General features: G+C 33.2%; 1 protein-coding gene across 2 annotated transcripts in view; it reads right to left on the reverse strand.

Annotated features, from left to right (window-relative positions):
* Positions 1–21,303, reverse strand: part of LOC113054746 (WD repeat-containing protein 70-like) — a 25,356-nt gene extending 4,053 nt beyond the window's left edge. Inside the window, exons 1-2 of one of the 2 annotated variants that reach the window (XM_026220518.1) lie at positions 21,182–21,303; positions 1,055–1,134 (exon numbers count right to left, since the gene is read on the reverse strand). In XM_026220518.1, the coding sequence (XP_026076303.1) occupies positions 1,055–1,134; positions 21,182–21,296 (195 nt within the window). In that variant the 5' untranslated portion in view covers positions 21,297–21,303. Of the gene's footprint in view, positions 1–1,054; positions 1,135–2,418; positions 3,012–21,181 lie in introns of those variants that run through there. The other variant, XM_026220519.1, reaches the window with a different exon arrangement.
* Between the last annotated feature and the right edge of the window lie 356 nt (positions 21,304–21,659).

The raw sequence follows: 21,659 nt of genomic DNA on the forward strand, positions 1-21,659 counted from the left end.
CAGGACACAAGCATTAGAAATAAGACCAAAGATGCTTTCAGATAAGCTACAACTACTACAAATCAAGATATGAACTGCAATGATATTTCGTATTTGATTAAATCCCTCAACAATTGTGTTTTTTTTATTTATTTAAGGACCTGAATTCTCACAGTCTTAGAAACCCTGAAAATATGAAGGTTGTTTAAAAATGTTTTCTAGAAATTAAACATCATGACAATCTTAATAATAATAATAATCATCATCATCATAATAATAATGAAAATTATTCATGATCATGAACTGGAAAGCTGAACTGTAGAACTGAATTATTATTATGAATTACGTAATTATATTAGCACTCCTAGTTTTATTTTTAATTTAAAAAAAACATGCAAAAAACATGTATTAAATTAAATTAAATTAAATTAAATTAAATTAAATTAAATTAAATTAAATTAAATTAAATTAAATTAAATTTTATTTTTTGTTTTATTCAGAAACAGGGAAAATTCTTTTTCCAAATTCTTTTTATATTTATCAGGTAAAAACTGCTATTTACAAGTTAAAAAAAACAAACCAATAAAAAAAAAATGGACTAATGGAAAGCTGAATTAATTAACTTAATTATTATTATTTCAACATATTATCACTCCTAGTTTATAAATAAATGCATGAAAATGCCTCAAAACTAATAAAATCATAATAATATTGTTGGAATTATATCTACTTTATAGAATTATCAGTGATAACCTGGATAAATGAGGGAAGTAAAAAAAAAAAAGTGATTTCTAAACCTGGAAAGCTCATAGAAGTTACTAAACATATTTAAAAGGTATGAATATAAATCCATATTCTAGTTATGACCAGCTCTCAAACACTTGATTGTGCGCTTGACAACAGGACGTGACTTTGTGCATTGATTCTGCTCTCGGTCGACACTAATGGAGTCATGAACGAGTCATTTCAGTCAGCCGGTTCAATCTGATTAAAACCGTCCGGATCGTTACTGAACAAACACGGGCGGAAAAACAGGGAAGAGAGTGAAGCGGGATTGAGATGGACTGCAAAGCACCTCTGACTCTTGACCACACCGTTCTCCATCCCAACCATGATCTGATTCAACATGGGATGCCAAAGACAGCGGACCACGCTCTGAAACAACAGAAGAGGAGAGGAAACAGAGTGAGAACTCATTATTTGAACAGGAAGTGAACATGCAGTCTGCACTCGGATGACGTCTGATATCTCTCTCTCTCTGTCCGGCTCATCTCCAGTTGACTATATTTGGCAGTCCACGATCCCAAAGACTCACTTTGACAAATGGGCCACTGCCAGGGCTGTGTGTGCATGTGTTTGCGTGAGAGAAGAGACGAAGGAACAGTCTCCTGAATGCCAGCAGAGGAACGTCTGCATGCAGTGCATCTCTATACTAAGACAGTTCATAGAGACCATGTGCAAACAAGGAAAAAAACAGTACCATTAAAGACATAAAAACACCAGAAAAGTCCATTACATTCTTACAAACTTGTGACTGGTGAAAGTTTAACCTAAACGAGCAAATAAATAGAGCAGATTAATAGATTATAAAATAATTTAGAACAGTAGTAGTAGTAGTATTATATATAAAATATAAAATTCAACTTAAAATATATATTTGCATAGTGAAAAATAATTATTATTGGCATAAGTTCTATGTAAGACATTATAAAAAATATAAAAATATAAATAAATAATATAAAATCGATAATTAAAATAAAAGTGATAATATGTTTATTTGCAGTAACAAAATATTAATAATATTTAATTAAAAAAGTTACATATTTTATTATAAAATAAAATAATACATAAATATAGGTTTGAATTAATTGAGAGTACGTGAATAATGAAGCTTTAAAGGAAAAGACTAAAGGTAATCACTGTCATGCAAACATGCAATGAAAAGAGAAAATATAAGAAAAAAATTATATAATTATAAAAAAATAAAAAATAAAAAAATAAATATAGGTTTGGAAAAAATGAGGTGAAAATTTAAGGATGTCATGACTCTCATAAAAATAAATAAACAAATAATTAAAATAAAAAACAAAATAAAGTTTTGTATCAAAATGAGAGGAAAATATTTCACCACTGTCATGCAAACATGCTGCATTAAAATTTATAAAAAATACTACAAACAAATTAAAATAAAACAAACATCACTGTCATGCACATATGCTGCATTGAATATAATAACCACAAAAAACAACAACAACAACATTTAAACAAAATTAAATAATAATTAGTATATCCAGCAGGTACCGGAGCCCAAATGCATTTTAAAAACGATCTCTTGTGATGAGTTAACAGCACAAGAGGAGTATAATAAATCATACTACGTTCAAGAAACTCTTTCTAAACAGATCTTGTGGTGTATGCAGTGATGCGATCAGGACAGACCTGTGGAGGCATTTGGGTGAAATCTGCTTAGCCTCCAGCTGTTCAGCACCGGCTCGTTTCTGAATCCACAGCCGGACTGAGTTAAGCCTCCCTGACCTAGAATCCGGCTTTAGACCCTCCCTCCTCCGGACCATAGCAGGGGTTTCGCCGGCCTTTATTGACTTAACGGGATGTATGGGGTTAATCTGTCTCCATGGGCATGTGGTCCAGTAATTGATTATTTAGAAAAGATCTGGAAGATTTGGCCATGGATCTGAAATGTGCTTTCAGTTGAGCTTTTTTTGGCTGAATACAAACGTAATCTCCTTTAGTCCCTCCATTACCTTGCAGATACTGTATCATGGGGTTTAGATTGCACACATGTGTATATCTGACCTCTCCATTACATGAAATCGTGCCCAACATGGCACTCAGAAGACACAATGATGCTTTCAAAGTACACAGTAAAATAAATAATTAATAATAATAATAATATGAAAGACTGTACTTCCATGAGATACAGTACAAAGGAAGCATATAAAGGGAAAACAAAAGTAGTTCCAAAATCGACCCATGGGGAACACCACATACTACAGATGCCGTTTGGAGGAAAACATTTCCTATATTCACAGCACATGTCCTATCCTTAGAAAGAAATTTAAATAAACACTATATCACTTTAATCTGAGCAGTATTCTATATTTCTGTATATAAATATGTGTGTATATATATATATATATATATATATATATATATATATATATATATATATATATATATATATATATATATATATATATATATATATGTTTTTGGACATTAAGCCACATCCAAAATGTCACTGAAAATAATCAGCGTAATAGTTGTAAGAAATACTGTACATCCAGAAGATATAATTTAAAGGAAGGATGTATAGGGAAAACAACAGTGGTCCCAGAATCGAACCCTGGGGAACACCACGTACTACATGGGGCAAAAAGTTTCCTATATTCACAGCAAATGTCCTATTCTTTAGAGAAGAGGCAAACCACTCCAAGATACCTTAAAAGACAGTTTAATAAACACTACATCACTTCAATTCAAGCAGCACTTGATCTGTTTTAGTTTTTGGACATCAAGACACATTCCAAATGTCCAGTGCAGGGGGAGCAGCAGACGTCCTGGAGGACGCACATATCTCACCTGGTTTTTGCACCTTGTGAAAAAGTCAGCAAAGCCGAGAGCCACCCCTGGAGTATTTACTCTTTCCAGCCTGGAGATGTGCCTATGTCCCACCACAGAGTTCGACCCCACCATGGGGTTATGGCCCATGTTTACACTTGCATGATTGGTAGCTCTTCCTGTCACAGGACGGCCTGGTGCAGCACTTCATGAAGACCGCACTTAAATTCTTCAGCCGTCTTGCGCTGGATAAACATTGTAAATAGCTCCTCTGTCAGGTTAGCTATAAATAACTTAGTCTTCCGGATGGGCCAAAGGTATTTTCAGCAAACAAGAGCCGTCCACCGCAGCTAATATGATTCTACTGATGCCGGACACAAATGATGGGGCTTTTTTGGCAGAGTGTGTTTTTTTAAGTAGCAGAAGAGAATGGAAAATGTTTGCATCTCACAATTATGTTCTTCAGATTAATGCCACTGCTGCTGCTCTATGGTTTCTGTGCTGCATGTGTTCTGTGTGTTGGATGTAAACATCTGCTTTATGCCATCCTGTCAGGTTTAAGACATGAAGTGACCTGGGATGAACAGCATTAGCCTTTACGTGCTGGGACTGAAAGAAACACACTCAACAGCAGAGATCACAGACGGCCACAGGAGCTTTGAGCCGTGACTCAGATGTGCCTCAGAAAGAGCTCCCAGAGACACTTAACTCACTTCAGATCAATCCAGCTCTCAAAAGCGCCAGGACGCTTGTGGAGGTCACGCGTGTGTCATTCCAGCAAATAGATGAAGGAAGACAATCTTCCATTTGCTTCCGAAGGGAGGAACATGTAGAAAGCTTTGCTTCCTGTCGGCAGTTGCACTATTAATCTGACACAACCGCATTTACTAAGCTATTTAAGACTGCAGTCTTCCTGGACAGAGTTTACATTACTAGAGAAAATCATATTATTGTGTCATCTCAGTTCTGTAAAATATACATAACTGTCGCTTCCACCACATGTACAATTAATCTGACAATCAAAAAAAAATAAATATATAGATATATTTATATATAGCAGATAAATTATCAGATAAACTAGTAATTATACAATATTCATTTAAAATAATAATATTTATATTACAATTAAAATAAAGCATAATACATTGATGTACAATAATAAAATAACAATAATTGTATATAAAATTAATAAAACAATAATAATAAATTATATGTCTAAATATAATCTCCAGGCCCGTTAATGTTAACTGGTTTCCATTATTATTGTTTCATTAATTGTATTATTGTTCTCATTTGAAAATACCCTGAAACTGAGAAAAAAAAAATAATAATTCATAAATTTTCATAAAATAATTAGCTCTTATAGTTATTTGCATAGGTATTATAAAATTAATATTCAATTACTACTGTAGTTTGATATTATTATTATTATTATTGCTTCGTCATTAAGTCGGATTTATTGTTCACTAATAACAATAAATAATTTATATTACAATGAATATGCTGCATGCAAATAAATAAAAATGCAGTTTTTTTCACATAAGGTATGAAAAATTTAATATTTAATTATTATTGTTACTATTATCACTTAATTAATACATTTTTATTTATTATTATTATAAATAATTTATTTTAAATTAAGCATGTCACACCACAGAATGCATATACACACACACACACACACACACACACACACACACGACATTGAGATTGTTTAGCTACAGACTGATCATGTTGTCCAGTGTGATTAATTAATTAATTTTCTTAACTTTATTTTCAGAAGTGTTAAGAGTGTAAAAGTTTTAATCTACATGAGAAGCAGCAGCCAGAGGTTCCTGAAGTTGCACATGTCTCATGTCTTCACATTTACATTTAATCATTTAATCATTTAGCAGACACTTTTATCCAAAGACTTCAGAGAGTCATCTCCTGAAAACAAACCGAATCAAAGGCCTGGTGTCAAGACGAAGCTGCTGAAGACGCGCAAGCAGCTGAATCAGTGTCATTGTCTGTCTGTGTGAATCAGAGAACATCATGCGTGACGTGACACTCGGGGATCTCCACACGCGTGCTGACTAACGCTCTTCAAAGTCTGACACACACTCGGGTCACTTCCACACAACACACAAGACCTGCTTTATCTGGACACAAGTCTGCTTTGTGCTGGCGTCCAGCGTACTCACACATATTCAGTATACTTTAGCATTTAAAACCCACAAATTCAGCTGTCAAGGGCAATGCAGAATAGCAGTGGGCGGTATGAATAAAATCATATATTATGGTCTGAATAATTTCATATCAAACTAACACTACACTTCACCATATTTTGCTGGGAAATTAAAAATCATATATAAAAGGTAAAACATACTTATGCTTATCTTTTAATTTTGCAATTTAAAAAAAAAAGGTATATATTATATATGTTTTTAATTTAGGAATTTAAAAAAAGTTTTATTTAGTTTAAATTTTATTTTATTTTTTATTCACTATTAGATACTATTTGTATTTTATTAATTTACTTTATGAAAAAGGCATCTATCTGTCTAACTTTATGTTTTAAAAAATCTGTCTATATTTATAATATATAAAATGTATTAAAATTAAAAATGTGTGCATGTATATATATATATATATATATGGGTATTTATTTCATATATAAAATATTAAAATAATAAACATTTTTATTTTACTTATTCACTATCATTTACTATTTATATTTTATTTGTTTATTTCATGTCATTTTTAATAAACATTATTTGTAAACATACTAACCTTCTATCTTATATCTACACACACACACACACACACACACACTCATAGACACACACACTCATGGACACACACACACACTCATAGACACACACACACACACACACACACACTCATAGACACACACACACACACACACTCATAGACACACACACACACACACACACACTCATAGACATAGACACACACAGACACACACACACACAATCATAGACATATACACACACAGACACACACACACACACACACACACACACACTCATAGACACACACTCATGGACACACACACACACACAGACACACACACACACACACACACACACTCATAGACACACACACGCACACACACACACACACACACACACACACACACACTCATAGACACACACACACACACACACACACTCATGGACACACACACCACACACACATAGACACACACACACACACACACACAGACACACACACACACACACACACACTCATAGACACACACACACACACTCATAGACACACACACACACACACACACACTTATAGACACACACACGCACACACACACACACAGACACACACACACACACACACACACTCATAGACACACACACGCACACACACACACACACACACACACACACACACACTCATAGACACACACACACACACACACACACTCATGGACACACACACCACACACACATAGACACACACACACACACACACACACACAGACACACACACACACACACTCATAGACACACACAAACACACTCATAGACACACACACACACACACACACACACTCATAACACACACACACACACACACACAGTATATCAGGGCTTTGTGGTCAGTTAAATCTTAAAGTTGCCAAGAAGGCGATTAAAGCTGCTCTGAAGCTGTTCATGCGTGTAAGTACAGTACGTGTCATGAGTCAGATGTGAGAGCGTGTCTCTGAACTGTCCTGAAGCAGCACTGAGTCACTCCTCCACTCTGAGAAACTACGATGTGTGTCAGATCCGCGTCACGTTCAGCAGCAGCAGACCTGAAACTACACAAACCTCACATTAAAGAGACGAGGAGGACCTTTCAACACGTCTGGATGAGCAGAAGGCATTAAAACTACCATGAAGAGCTTTCATAGCCACCGTCTGCGGCCCATACGCTTTCCATCTGCAAAACCAGAGAAAAACAACATCACGCTCCAGTCTGAAAACCGCTTCATTCTTGGAAACATCGCCCGGAGCAGGCCATACGGTATTCATCCTTCACCCCTGTTTCTCACATTCAACATCAACACAAGGACTGAGAACGAATATATAAGCCAGAACACTTTCAAAGCCAAACACAGACAAACCAGCGGGTCACTTTCACCAATTCTTGAGAAGCGAGACCCTCTTGTACCCTCCGGTCTGTTTAATTGCTGGACCAGAGAGTCTTTACTCTCAACAGCTCACTACACAAGAGAGTGTGATGAGATCTGAGTGATTTCTCTGAGGTCTGGAGGATAAAGAGACACACTAATACATATCAATGCATTTGTTTCTGTGGTGGGTTGAGACTTTAAAAAATAAAATAAAATAAAATAAAATAAAATTAAATTAAATTAAATTAAATTAAATTAAATTAAAAAAAATTTAATTAAAAAAATTAAAATAGAAAGAAAATAAATGAAAATAAATTATTGAATAAATAAATCAAATAAACAGATAAAAATCATAAATGAAAAAAAAATGTAAATAAATACATCGAAATTATAAATTGAATAAAAAATGTATAAACATTAAAAAGAAAGAAAAAGCATAAATAAAAATAAGCAAGCAAACAACTAAAACAAAATAGAAATATAATAAATACAAATAAATGGAATTCTGATTACATAAAAAAATATCATAATTATAAACAAACTTGAATAAATAAAAACATTAAATAGAAATAAAAATGTTATAAATGAAAAATAAATAGACACAAAAAGGTGAAATAATTTATGAATTAAAATTAAATTGAAATAAAAAGATTCATTATTAAAATCAATATAGTGCAATAAATAAATAAAATGAAAATTATATAAACTGGTGAAATAAAATTAAATGAAAGTATAAATAAACACATTAATAAAAAATATGTAAAAAAAAAAACAATAAACAAACACAAACTGGCTCTCAATGGGGGGAATCACAATGAATGTCTATAATTTTTTATTTAAATATAATTTGGTGTATTTGTTTTACATTTACCCCTATGAGCTATGAGTTACACTCTAGTGAGTGATATAAGTGATATAATTAGATTTTATATTCTCTTAAGATAAAGAGTTAGTAATTTTGATGTGACATTTTATAAGTGTTTGTTTTGTTTATATATATATATATGTTTATGTATATAATGCAGACCAGAAAATAAATAAATACAATACTATAAGAAAATATATTTATATATTTATATTTTGAATAATAAAAATAAAAACTAAAAAAATATTTATACTTAACTAAATATAAATATGTTTAATATAGAGCAGAGCAAAAATAAATACAATTTTAAATAAAATAAAAAATAAATAAATAAATAAATAAAAATAAAATAAATGGAACCAGGACAAAACGTCTAGCACCTTAATTAATAATGATTATTGTGTTTAAATAATTATGTTTAATTAGTGTTTATAGCAATGTGATCAAAAACTAATTTATTCCTTTATTTAACCCGAATAAAAACTCAATGAGATTAATATATATATGTATTTCTTCAACAAGTTTGTGCTAAATGAATGATTCCCAAATAATGTGGCTATTTTGCAGAAAAATATAATTAAATGTATTATTTGTGAACTTTTTCCCGTGGAAATTTTTTTGGTTTTTGTAGCCAAAACTTCACGCTTTCGGTCTTCACAGAAAGTGACTTACAAAAACAAACCCACCGTGAGAAGTTTTCACTGGAGTCGTCACAACTCAATTAAAATAAATGAAGAGTGATGGAAACCGAAGCCAGTTTATGGATGGAGCGCCGAAAAGAGCAAAAACACGACCCGAGGACGGAAGGAAACGACACAAGGGGGCAAAAGCAACAGATGAACAGCCAAAAAGTGAGAGACGGAGGAGAAAACATGGTAGAGATGCTTTCATAATTAAAAAACAAAATTATATTAGAGCAGTGGTTTTTAACCAGGGGACCGGAGCCCACCACATTTTGCAGGTTAAGTGAAATTCTATTTAATTCTATTTAATTATTATATAAAGTTATTATTTATTAAATAAAATGATGTCTTAAATAAATTTTTATGCATTAAAATAATCAAACTGAATTAATACGCTAATAAATGTAATGGAAAAAAATGTTTTTACGTAAAATAATCTAACTGAATTAAATTTATTAAAATGTAAGCGAAACTATATATTTTTTAAATTACATTTTCATTTTTTAAATTTAATTAAATTTTTTACTAAAGAAAAAAAAAACAGGGGACCAGAGCCCCTAATTAATTTAATTAAATTATTATATGATTATTCATTAAATATAATTATGTATTAAATAAATTTTTATGCATTATAACAATCAAACTGAATTAAAATGCTTAAAATGTAATGTAAAAAAAAATATTACATCACATTATTTTTTTCTCTCAACAATTTTAGTTTTTCCAAAAAAACAAAAAAAAGAAAGAAAAATGAAAAAGAGAAAAACAAAACTAATCCTGGTTGATTAATTTAATATATCGTTCAGTTTGTGTTAATAAAGTCAAAAAATGTAATAAATGTATTTTTTTTGTCCCTAAAGGAACATACTGTTCTTCATGAGCCACAAAATTAATTCATAAAATATCTTAATAGGCCTATTTAAATGTATTAATGTATTAATAATAATAAATTGAATTAAAATGAGTCAAACATGTTGAGAATGGCGTCATTAAAGCCTCCGTGATCTCAGAGTTCATTAACACAAGGACAACACAAATACACATACCTTCAACCTAAAAATTCATAATTAAATCTATTCACATCAGATCAGAAAACTATGTTAAACACCAACTATTAGGGATGCGAGCTCACATGAAATCAGACACCCGTCCCGACACCTTCTCGGGTTTCTGTTTATGATGGGACGAGTCCCGTCTCCCACCAGATCCACGCATGAGGGATCTCCTTCTGGAGGGACACACACCAAACCGCCTGATTATTGTTGACAAGTCGTATTCTGGGTCGTTCAGCTCGGGTTTCCGTCCTGCCGTGAGCCCTGATTACCGGCCAGAGCTTCCAGAGACGTCCATCATCCGTGGCCTGTCATCACCAGCATCACACGCTGAGATTTCACCGGAGGACGGAGAACACGTCTAACTGAAGCCAAATGTGAGGGGAAGCAGAGTTCAAATCCACCTGCCATCTTTACATTCACCCACATATAATCCAAACCAGACCATGTTTACAAGACACAAGTTAATACCACGAGAACTAGTCTGGGTCACTGGACTCAGATCTCCAGGAGATGATCAGAATGTGTCTGAATTAAACAAGTAAACTAGATATTTAATATTTTTATTTAACTTAATATTCTGCTTTCGTGGTATCAGCTTGTCTGGTGCCATAAGGTTAAGTTTAGTCATTTAGAATTAGTTTCTACATGCACTTATACAGATTTATTTAACATTTCATATTGTATAAATTAACGTGCTGTTATAAGTGTTGTTATTGTTACCTAAAACAAACAAAAAAACATTATTCTAAAATAAAATGTTAATTTAAAATATATAGAATTTGAACTGTTGCCTTGTTAACTAAATAAAGATAAGATTAAGTTGAAGTATAAATATTGTTTTTGTTTATATGATTATTTTATGATTTTCACTTACTTTATTTGATTATTACATTTATTTATTTATTTATTTATTTGTTTTATTATTTTATTTTCTTTTACATTTAAAGCTGAACAGAAGTATTTAAATATTTAAAGAAACTAATAATATTTTTTTTTAAATAAGAAAAATACAAAACATTATTTACATTTATTTTTATTTGATTAAATTATGGTTTATTTATTTTTATTTTACTTAATTTTAATTTATTTCAAATGTATTATTTATTATTTATTTTATTTTATCCGTTTATTTCATTTTATTTCACCTATTATGCCCCTTTTTTTTTTTTTTTACAAGATACAATACAATTTTCATGTGTCCCCAGAATGTGTCTGTGAAGTTTCAGCTCACAATAATTAATTAATTAATTAATTCTTCTCCTTTACACTGCCATCATTAAAGAAGGAACAGAAGACGAGACAGCTTCTTACTCGTGCCTCTGTTCTGAACAGCATTGCTCTATTTAAAGCTTAGAAATCAGAAGTCGTTGCCAGTTCTCTGTCATAATGAAACAACGCGCTCTTTCAGACAATCTTGCAGAAGTGCTGAGCACAAGTGGAAAAAGGATTAACGGCAGGTTTCATATGTGATTATGAGAAATTATCTGACTAGGCTGCTAAGTGCAAATACTTTTCTGATCTGATCACTAAAAAATCTGCCTCTAAAAACAACCCTTTTTCCAGCATTGACCCTGTACTAAATCCTCCTGTTCAACTATTCCCTGAGCCTTCTGTTTCTCTTTGTGAAAGTTGAAACTTGTGCTCCTATGAGAAAACTGTGGATTCCTCAAACAAATTATGGATGCAGCTACTGTAATACAGTATCTTAAAAAAAAAAAAATTACCTCAATCCTACGTCTATTTCCAACTTTCGGCCTTTTTAAATCTTCCTTTTATCGCAAAGTTTATACTGGCTCATTTACAATCTTTCTTTTTTTATCAGGCTTTAAAGCTTTACATACTGTAGCACTGAATCTGCTCTTAAAGAGCCACACAGATGGGAAATCAAAAATTACCTGTATTACAGTGTATGATGTAGCTGTCCATCAGTGTAAACAATGTGCAAATAATTAAACCAAAAAGTACATGATTTATATTGGCTTCTAAAGTAAGGAGTCGACTCTGAATCGCTGAAACGAGTCGTTATAGATTTCAAATCTTTCGCCCATCTCTATGTACGTCACTAGGGACACTTTGCACAATAATCTCCGCCTACCGTCTTGAGAGAAACTGACCTCTGACCTGCCCCCCCCCACAGACGCTCTGGTTGGTGCGAGAGCATCATGTCGAGGAGACAGTGTGTTTTTAATTTTAAAGGCAAGTTTGTTTTATTTTCACTGCCAAAGAATGAAGATCAGAAGAACAAATGGCTAAAATTCAGTTTTACAACAATACCAGAGCAGTACAACAAATCCCTTTTGTTGTGTTCACAACATTTCACTGATGACTGCTTTTCTAATCTCTGTGAGTACAAGGAGGGATTTTCAAAGCGTTCGGCCATAAAAGATTGTTCATTACCAACTTTATTTAGAACAACGAGTATCTTTGAATCACAACGCGAAGTATGATTATGAAGTTATGTGTTGTTTTCTCCTGAGCGTCTTATCAGTATGTGTGCTGTCTGCAGCCTGTCTGCGCTGATCGTCATGTACAAACACGTCATTAAAATGAAGTGTAACTCTGTGAATACTCATCGAAGAGACATGAGAGAGATATCTATAGAAAGCTTGACATGTCTACTTTAAAACTAAACAAGTGCTGCTAACAGATATTCTGCGATAAAGTTATCCATATGAAAACAATGCGATGTCTGTTTTTCACGTCTCCCATCGTTATATCTAATGAACGCGCCCCCGCGCTGAACGCACTATTCAGATTCAAACTGAAGCGCGTGGCTTGAATACGCACATACAGAAGAAAAAGCAGCGAGACTGTTCAAGTTTTTTATTTAACTGTTTGCTTCGCGGTGAGAGGAATAAGACATAATTCACCCCAAACAGATGCTAACGCATAGTTTACCGTGAAGTTGTGTGCGAACAACCAATCCAAACTGTTTGCATGTTAGTTGACCAATCAGAACACAGTATGCTACTGAAAGGTGGGGTTTAAGGAAACGGAATCTTTTGAACAGCTTCGTGCGAACCGTTTAGGGATCTCTGAGAATTGAGGTAATTTTAAAATTATATTATGACAAAATGACAATGTTTTTCAATCTTGGATGGATTTAAACCTATTGTACAGGACTTATAAACAGTGATAGGAAGCTTAGAATTTTCATCTTACTGTCTCTTTAAGAGTCTTAAAAAACACATTTCTCACAACAGATTCAGGGAAACCCTTTGATCTTAGATGTCTTAAATTTGACTTAGTTGACCACAGGATTCTTCCGTCACGCTTGGAGTTATGTGTGGGACTTTGTGGTACTGCTTTACAGTCGTTTACTCTTATTTGTTACCATTTGATTGGGGCATTACCTTACCTATTATCTACTAACATTTATTTCGGTTGTGGTGTTCCTCAAGGATCCGTCCTTGGGCCTGTGCAGTTTTCCCTGTATTTGCACCCCATGGCCTCTATTTTTGAAAAACAAGGTGTCTCTTTTCATCTTTATGCTGATGATACCCAGCTCTATCTTCCCTTACAGTGCAGAAATAAATACTCTCTTCAGCCACTTTTAGATTTCCTAAACAAATTTCCTTCGCCCTTTCAATAAAGTTAAGCCCTTTTGCTATCTATTCCAGCTTAATTATTGTAACTTGCTATACTATATATTTCTGTACTTTGCAACTGTCGCAACATCTAATATTACTTAATAACCTTGTCCTTTAATACCCTTTAGTATGTTATCTTGGGTTTCTTGTTGTATTCTGTTGATGGCTTATTGCTTATTTTGTTTCTCTGCATATATCGTTTTTTATCCTTTTCTTTTAGTCTTTGTAAAACACTTTGGTCATCCTCAGTTGTGTTCAAATGTGCTCTGTAAATAAACATTGATTGACTGATTGAATGGCCTTGTCATTGCTAGTGCAATATCATAACACATAAATTACGGTAAATTGCTGTAAAAATGAACAAATAACAAATGCTGGAAAAAATATCACTGCTCATTGCATGTTCGTTTTATGTAATGCATTATATTAATGTAAAGTGTTAAAAACTTGCTTCTAAATGAATGCCAAAGCTTCATTTTGACATCATCTTCTCCATGAGACTCAAGCGAGGTCCAAACACGACGCTGAAACAGAAACGTCTCCCATTTTTCCCGCAGCGTCTGAGCTAAAACGTTCAAGTGTGAACAAACTCACCCAGATGTGCTTTTGAAAATGAAACCCGAGGTCTCAGCAGCTGGAGGAAAACAATCAGCTCACGAGCGATGGATAATATAATATAATATTATAATATATGTGCTTCCCTTCAGAGCGGCTTACATCAGCCTGCGCTTTAATCGCTTTTCTGAGATTGATTTCTCTGATTAAACTGTCTGAATGTCAATAAAGTGTTATTTATGCTATAAATCCCACATAAAAATAAAGTTTTTAATTATTGCAATCATTTCACATTGCATCTAAAAAAATATATAAAGACAGTATATTTTAAATATGTGTTTAAATGGCATCCTTATGACTGAAGGTGAATATTACTGATACAAATACTATTTTTTATTTTATTCCTAATATTTAACCATCGACTAGCCATTCAACATTACGGTAAAATTGAGAGCTATTTATTTTAACATTTATTAGACTTTAACTTAAAACAAATATTCACATAAACACATTAAAATAAATGTAATATTTAGCAACCTGTGCCTTTCAGCAAGCAGGAAAAATACAATAAGTTATCAAACACTAAATAATTTCAAAGATATAAATAATTGTACATACTGTAATGCATTCAATCCTTTCAATCCTAACTGCATTGTAATCATATATATATATATATATATATATATATATATATATATATATATATATATATATATATATATATATATATATATATATATATATATATATATAAATCATGTATTGTACTGTATATTACACAAATTATTATATCACATAACATATTAAACAGCACATGAAACATTGAAACAATGCATTATTTGTTAAATAAAATATAAAAATAAGTTTCTTGTGCTGTATTATTTTGTTTTAATTAATTTAACACTTTAGAATTTTTAACCATAAATATGTTAGTACTATAACATAATACAATATGCAAAAAGTAGTATAATACATAATTATATAATATATTAATAAATCGAGGATACAATTATAAATAGAAAGATATAAGGCATTACAATATGTTGTATTTCCATAAAAATTTTAACCATGAATCGTTAATATAATGGATATAATACCATTTTTATAATATAACTGTTCATTTTTATTTATTTATAACTTAATATAATATTTTTAAGAAATGTAATGCACATATATTATAATATAAAAGAATATCATATATGAAAAGATGCATTACAATATGTCGATTATTATATGGCAATAAGAGCTGACGTTGCTAGAGATGGATCTGATCTGTTCTGAACATCACGCAGATGATAAGACACGACCTCACGGCTTTGAAGAACACAAGACACGAGTCCGACTGATGAGAGGTCACGACCCCGTAATCAATGACCAAACCCAGAGGATCAATCCGTCTGTCCGTCCCAATATCTCCACACGGGAGATCAAGGTCTGGCTGAAACTGTTCTAGACGTCAGACAGTCGTGCTGCTTTAACCGGCTTCCACAAGTTGGTTTGTGATTTTTTTGGTGAAGACAGGTCACTGATTGTGCGCTGGATCCTCGAGGAATGGGCTGTTATTGTAAGCTGCTGGGGAATGCTGGGTAAATATTTAGTCTGACAGCAGAAGCAGTAATAAATCACAGGTTTTCGGGCTGTGGAGGAACACTAAGGGTACAAGACTCAAACATTATACTGTATGCTGAGATGCATTTCATGACTCTGTGTTTCAATACACCTCCTTTGGGTAATTAGATCATTTTCTTATTCCAGTTGTCCATTAATTGACTTGAGGGACAAGATAAAGAAGGTTTGGACGATGCTTTTCTATAAACACTAGACTTGGATGTGTCAGTGGAGAACACGATAGCATAACAAAAATCACATTTCACCTCAAAACATTTTGCATAAATAAATATTACATTGCTATTATTATTATTTTGCAATTAGATATAGTTTGCATAAAGAAAAAACTAAATACAGCATAGAGTAATTGTATAAACTGTATGCATTTATATAATAATTTAAATATGATATGAATATATTAAATAAATGCACAAATATATAAATAAATAAACAATTAAATAGATATTGTATGAAGAAAATTAAGATGCATATAATTTTTTGCATGAAAATAGTTTACATGAAGAAAAATAAATAGTGCATTGAGAAAATATATACATTGTATGCATTTATATAATAATTTAAATATAAAAATAAATAATATACAGATAAATAAATATTACATATTTATGTAATGTTATATATGTTATATATATGACAACTAAAAGAAAATTAATACACTTATGATTAGTTATTTTCTGCATTAAAAATATAGTCTGCATGCATGAAGAAAAAATAAATATTGCATTTAGAAAATATGTAGAATAATTCTTTATAAATGTACATAATTTAAACATAAAAATCTATTTACTTTAATGAAGAAAATTACTTAAAAATGAACTAATAAATAAATATTATATATAAAAAAATAAAAAATAAATAGATAAAGTATAAAATATTTGCATACATTCATTCAAAAAAGAAAGGTCATTATCTTAGATCCATAAAGAGTTTTTGACCTAGGGAATTGTTTTCATTAAATACTCTACAAGTTGAAATAAAGTATTTTATTTATAGCAATGAATGAGATCTTTTTTGTTGTATTACAGTATTGAAAATTCGGGGGTAAATGTGCTTAACTGTTCTAAAAATGCAAATGTCACAAACAAAAGGCTTCATCTTCTTCATGCAAAATACAATTCAATATTTCTTTCTTTTGATTTTGGGGTGAAATATGACCTGGACACGTTTCGTGAGAGCCACAAACCAAGACCTCACAAAACACAGAGTAAAGAGAATGCAATCAAGAAAAACATAAAACATCTGTTCAAATTGTGTGAACACTATTGGTCAGTCAGATGGAGAGTCCCGCCCCAAACTCATATGATTGGCTGAGTCAGATGATTGACATGTGGAGCACCTCAAACAAACACATCAATGCTCTTCAGGAGGATTGACTCACAGTGACTCTGAACATGAACCTGACGCACCATTAACTACTTCATCATCAGCTACAAACCACTAAAAAACCCCAGTGAAGCCATTCAGTTCGAGTCTCGCTCCGCTGCTCCTGGAAGCACATGGACAGACGTGTGAGCTGCTATTCATCTGTACTGTACCTGTCCTGTCCCTCATTCACAGCCACTGAAGCCTGTCCAGCGCAGGGGCTGATGGGTAATTATGGCACGCCACATATGCTCTGTGTTAACTCCACATTCCTGCTGCCAATAAAGCCTCGTCCCATCAAAACCTAACGCCACTAACAGCTCACGACAGGCCACTTCAACAGCGTCCCGAGCTTGTTCTTCTGGAGCTTGACTCACTCGTTGAGGAACTCAAACTTTCCACGGCTTTTGGGAATGAAGTTTGTGGAGAATGTGGCAGATCATACAGTGAAATACTGAGCCGAAGTCACAGCTGTGAATGACTGCTGAAATCTCTCTGTGATCCTGATAATAAACAGATCGATGTCAAACCAATGACTGCCATCCGCTGAGGGGCCAGAGCTATAGTGGGCCCAAAGAAATACGAGGCACATGATTTTCATCATATATGTAAAAGGCCTAGACTTAAACTCAGCTGGAAATGAATGAGAGGAAGGTGGCTTCAGCTGCACTCGGGACATTTAGTAACGAAGAGTGAAATTAAGCTCTATATTCCGGTTAGAATTCATTCAAGGTTCACATGCTTTAAATAAAAAAGATATATAAATATAAATATATATATAAATTAATTGAAATAATATATTGCAATTTATTAGTAGAAATATAATACACAAAATTATTTACACATATACTTACATATTTTAATTAAATTAATAAATTTATATTATTAATAATTCTGTTTCTAAATTATGTATAGGTCCTTTTCTATGCCATTAAAGTGAAATAAATTAACATAAATATATTATAAAAAGCTCTTTTCATTCACAACCATATATATATGGATTTATCAGCTGCTATGTTACATATAATTGTATCTGTATTTTAATATTTGTATGCAGCATTTTTGTGTTTTAGCCAGGACAGATGTGGAGGAGAGAAAAAAGATATGCAAACAGTTTCTCTTATAGATATTTTGTCGTTAATTAAAAAATATGATTTTTGATTATTACTTCATATGTGATTTTCTAGTTCTGGCTTGCTGTGCTTCACCGGGATGAGCACGAGCATCTTTATAAAGCTCTGAAGCTCTAGTTTTCTCTCAGACCACACACTGACGGGACGTCCTGACCAAACAAACAGCAGACCAGACAGTCGGACACCCACGCTGTAAAACACCACACCGCCAGAGACCTCCGATGACCTCTGACCCTGCGTCCGGGACGGTCAGACGCTCGATCTGGCATGACACTGAACAGCAGCGCTTCATTGCCCCTCACAGCGTCTCCTCCGGGAGAAGATCAAGATGAATATGAATATATGAAATATTATAAATATATATATATATATATATATATATATATATATATATATATATATATATATATATATATATATATATATATATATATAATAAAATAAAAAATACAAATTGTTATTAAAAATGTAATTGATTTTATTTTTAGTCAAATAAAATAAAAAATTTAAATAAATTAATTTAATGTTTGAATAAAATAAAAGTAAACAGAATATAAAAAAATAGTACTAATCATCAGATAAACTAGTACAGATGTCAAAAATATAAATTTTCCAAACTATGCAACGTTTTTCAGGTCCAAAAATTGTTAACTAGATAACTATAGTATTTACAGCATTTAATTCTTATTATATTCTAATAAAAAATAAAATGTTAACACTGGAAAATAAAAAATGCTATTATTTTATTTAAATAAAATGCAGTACTGTATATGTGAAAGTACAGAAGTCTACAAGTTAAACTTAAACTAAAAACACATGCAAAACATCACAATACACACACACACACACACACATATATATATATATATATATATATATATATATATATTTTTCCCCTAATATAAAATGTTCCATCCTTTTTTTATAAAATACAATCATGCAAATTTTGTAAATTGTGCACCCACAGTGCACTCCCTCACTCGAGTATTAATCACCAGCACACACCTCAGTCTTCACCATTGTGCGATCTCATAGCTGCACAGCGGAAATCTTCCTGTTACAAGTTACTAACCCGCTTTGAACTCCAGAACTGACTCAAATGATTCGCAAACACCCTCCGAACTCCCGAAATGACTAAAATGATTTGAATCCCCAAACTGACACAAATGATTCGTGATCCCCAAACTGACACAAATGATTTGTGATCCCAAAACTGACACGAATGATTCGCGATCCCGCTCCGAACTCCCGAAATGACTCAAATGATTCGCGATCCCCAAACTGACACAAATGATTCGCGATCCCACTCCGAACTCCCAAAATGACTCAAATGATTCGCGATCCCCAAACTGACACAAATGATTCGCGATCCCCGAAATGACTCAAATGATTCGCGATCCCCAAACTGACACAAATGATTCGCGATCCCCAAACTGACACAAATGATTCGCGATCCCCGAAATGACTCAAATGATTCGCGATCCCCAAACTGACACAAATGATTCGCGATCCCCGAAATGACTCAAATGATTCGCGATCCCCGAAATGACTCAAATGATTCGCGATCCCCAAACTGACTCAAATGATTCGCGATCCCGCTACGAACTCCCGAAATGACTCAAATGATTCGCGATCCCCAAACTGACACAAATGATTCGCGATCCCACTCCGAACTCCCAAAATGACTCAAATGATTCGCGATCCCCAAACTGACACAAATGATTCGCGATCCCCGAAATGACTCAAATGATTCGCGATCCCCAAACTGACACAAATGATTCGCGATCCCCAAACTGACACAAATGATTCGCGATCCCCGAAATGACTCAAATGATTCGCGATCCCCAAACTGACACAAATGATTCGCGATCCCCGAAATGACTCAAATGATTCACGATCCCCGAAATGACTCAAATGATTCGCCATCCCCAAACTGACTCAAATGATTCGCGATCCCACTCAAAACTCACAAACGGACTCAAATGATTCGCGATCCTCAAACTGACTTAAATGATTCGCGATCCCGCTCCGAACTTCCAAACTGACTCAAATGATTCGCGATCCCCAAACTGACTCAAATGATTCGCGAACCCACTTTGAACTCACAAACTGACTCAAATGATTCATGCTCTGAACTCCTGAACTGCTCTGAACTCCTGAACTGACTCAAATGATTCACAATCCGAAGTTCCCATTCAAATCAAATGACACCGCCAGCGCTACTATTGTCTTAGTTCTCTAATTTCATAACATTTACTGAAATTAAGGTACAAAAAGTATGCTGTTAACAAATAAAATATCAATATTTCCATTCCGAACTGCTTTCCACGTAGAAACATCCACGAACATAAACAGGTGAGCAGATCAGTCTCCTACTATTTGATTGCTCTAGTCTTTATCCACTCATCATCATCCACCAATCAGAACACACGAGAACTCTTTGAACACAGCTGTTGTTATGTTACGTTATGACAACACACTCTTAGAAAAAAATGGGTTCATTGGAGTTCTATATAGAACCATAGGGTTCTTTCCTCAGCTCCAAAGAACCTTTTATGCTAAAAAGGTACTATAATGACAAGAAAGAACCCTTTTGCATTGACTCCTCTAACTTACCTCTCTGCCTATACCTCTTTGTTAACACAAAACTGCTGGACTCCTGTGTGCCTCCAGCGATTACTCCCAAGTCCTCCTCTCCTAGGTCTCTCCCGAGGTGTGTGCAACAACTCATCCATCCTGGACACTGTCTGTAAAGAGAAAACCAGTATCAATTCCAGCCATCGCTACCATAATCAATGCCTGTTACGGATATACTCACCTGCATTACTTCCTGCTTGACTATATACCTGCTGTTCCCGAGTCTGTGTGTTACAGACTCGGGAAAAGATATTCATATTTTTGTTTTTTACTAATCATAAGATAAACATTTGTGAGACACAGATGTCAACACCTTCAACAAACTTCCAAACTAATGAACTTTCTTGCACAGACTGAAAGAGAAGGCAAAAAATCCCATCATCTTCCAAATGATAAAAACATTAACAGACGAGACGAGACGCTTGCATGGTTTTCCCAGAAAGTGTCTGGTGCGCTG

Source organism: Carassius auratus, chromosome 35 (genome assembly GCF_003368295.1).
Source record: "Carassius auratus strain Wakin chromosome 35, ASM336829v1, whole genome shotgun sequence".
Lineage (NCBI taxonomy): Eukaryota > Metazoa > Chordata > Actinopteri > Cypriniformes > Cyprinidae > Carassius > Carassius auratus.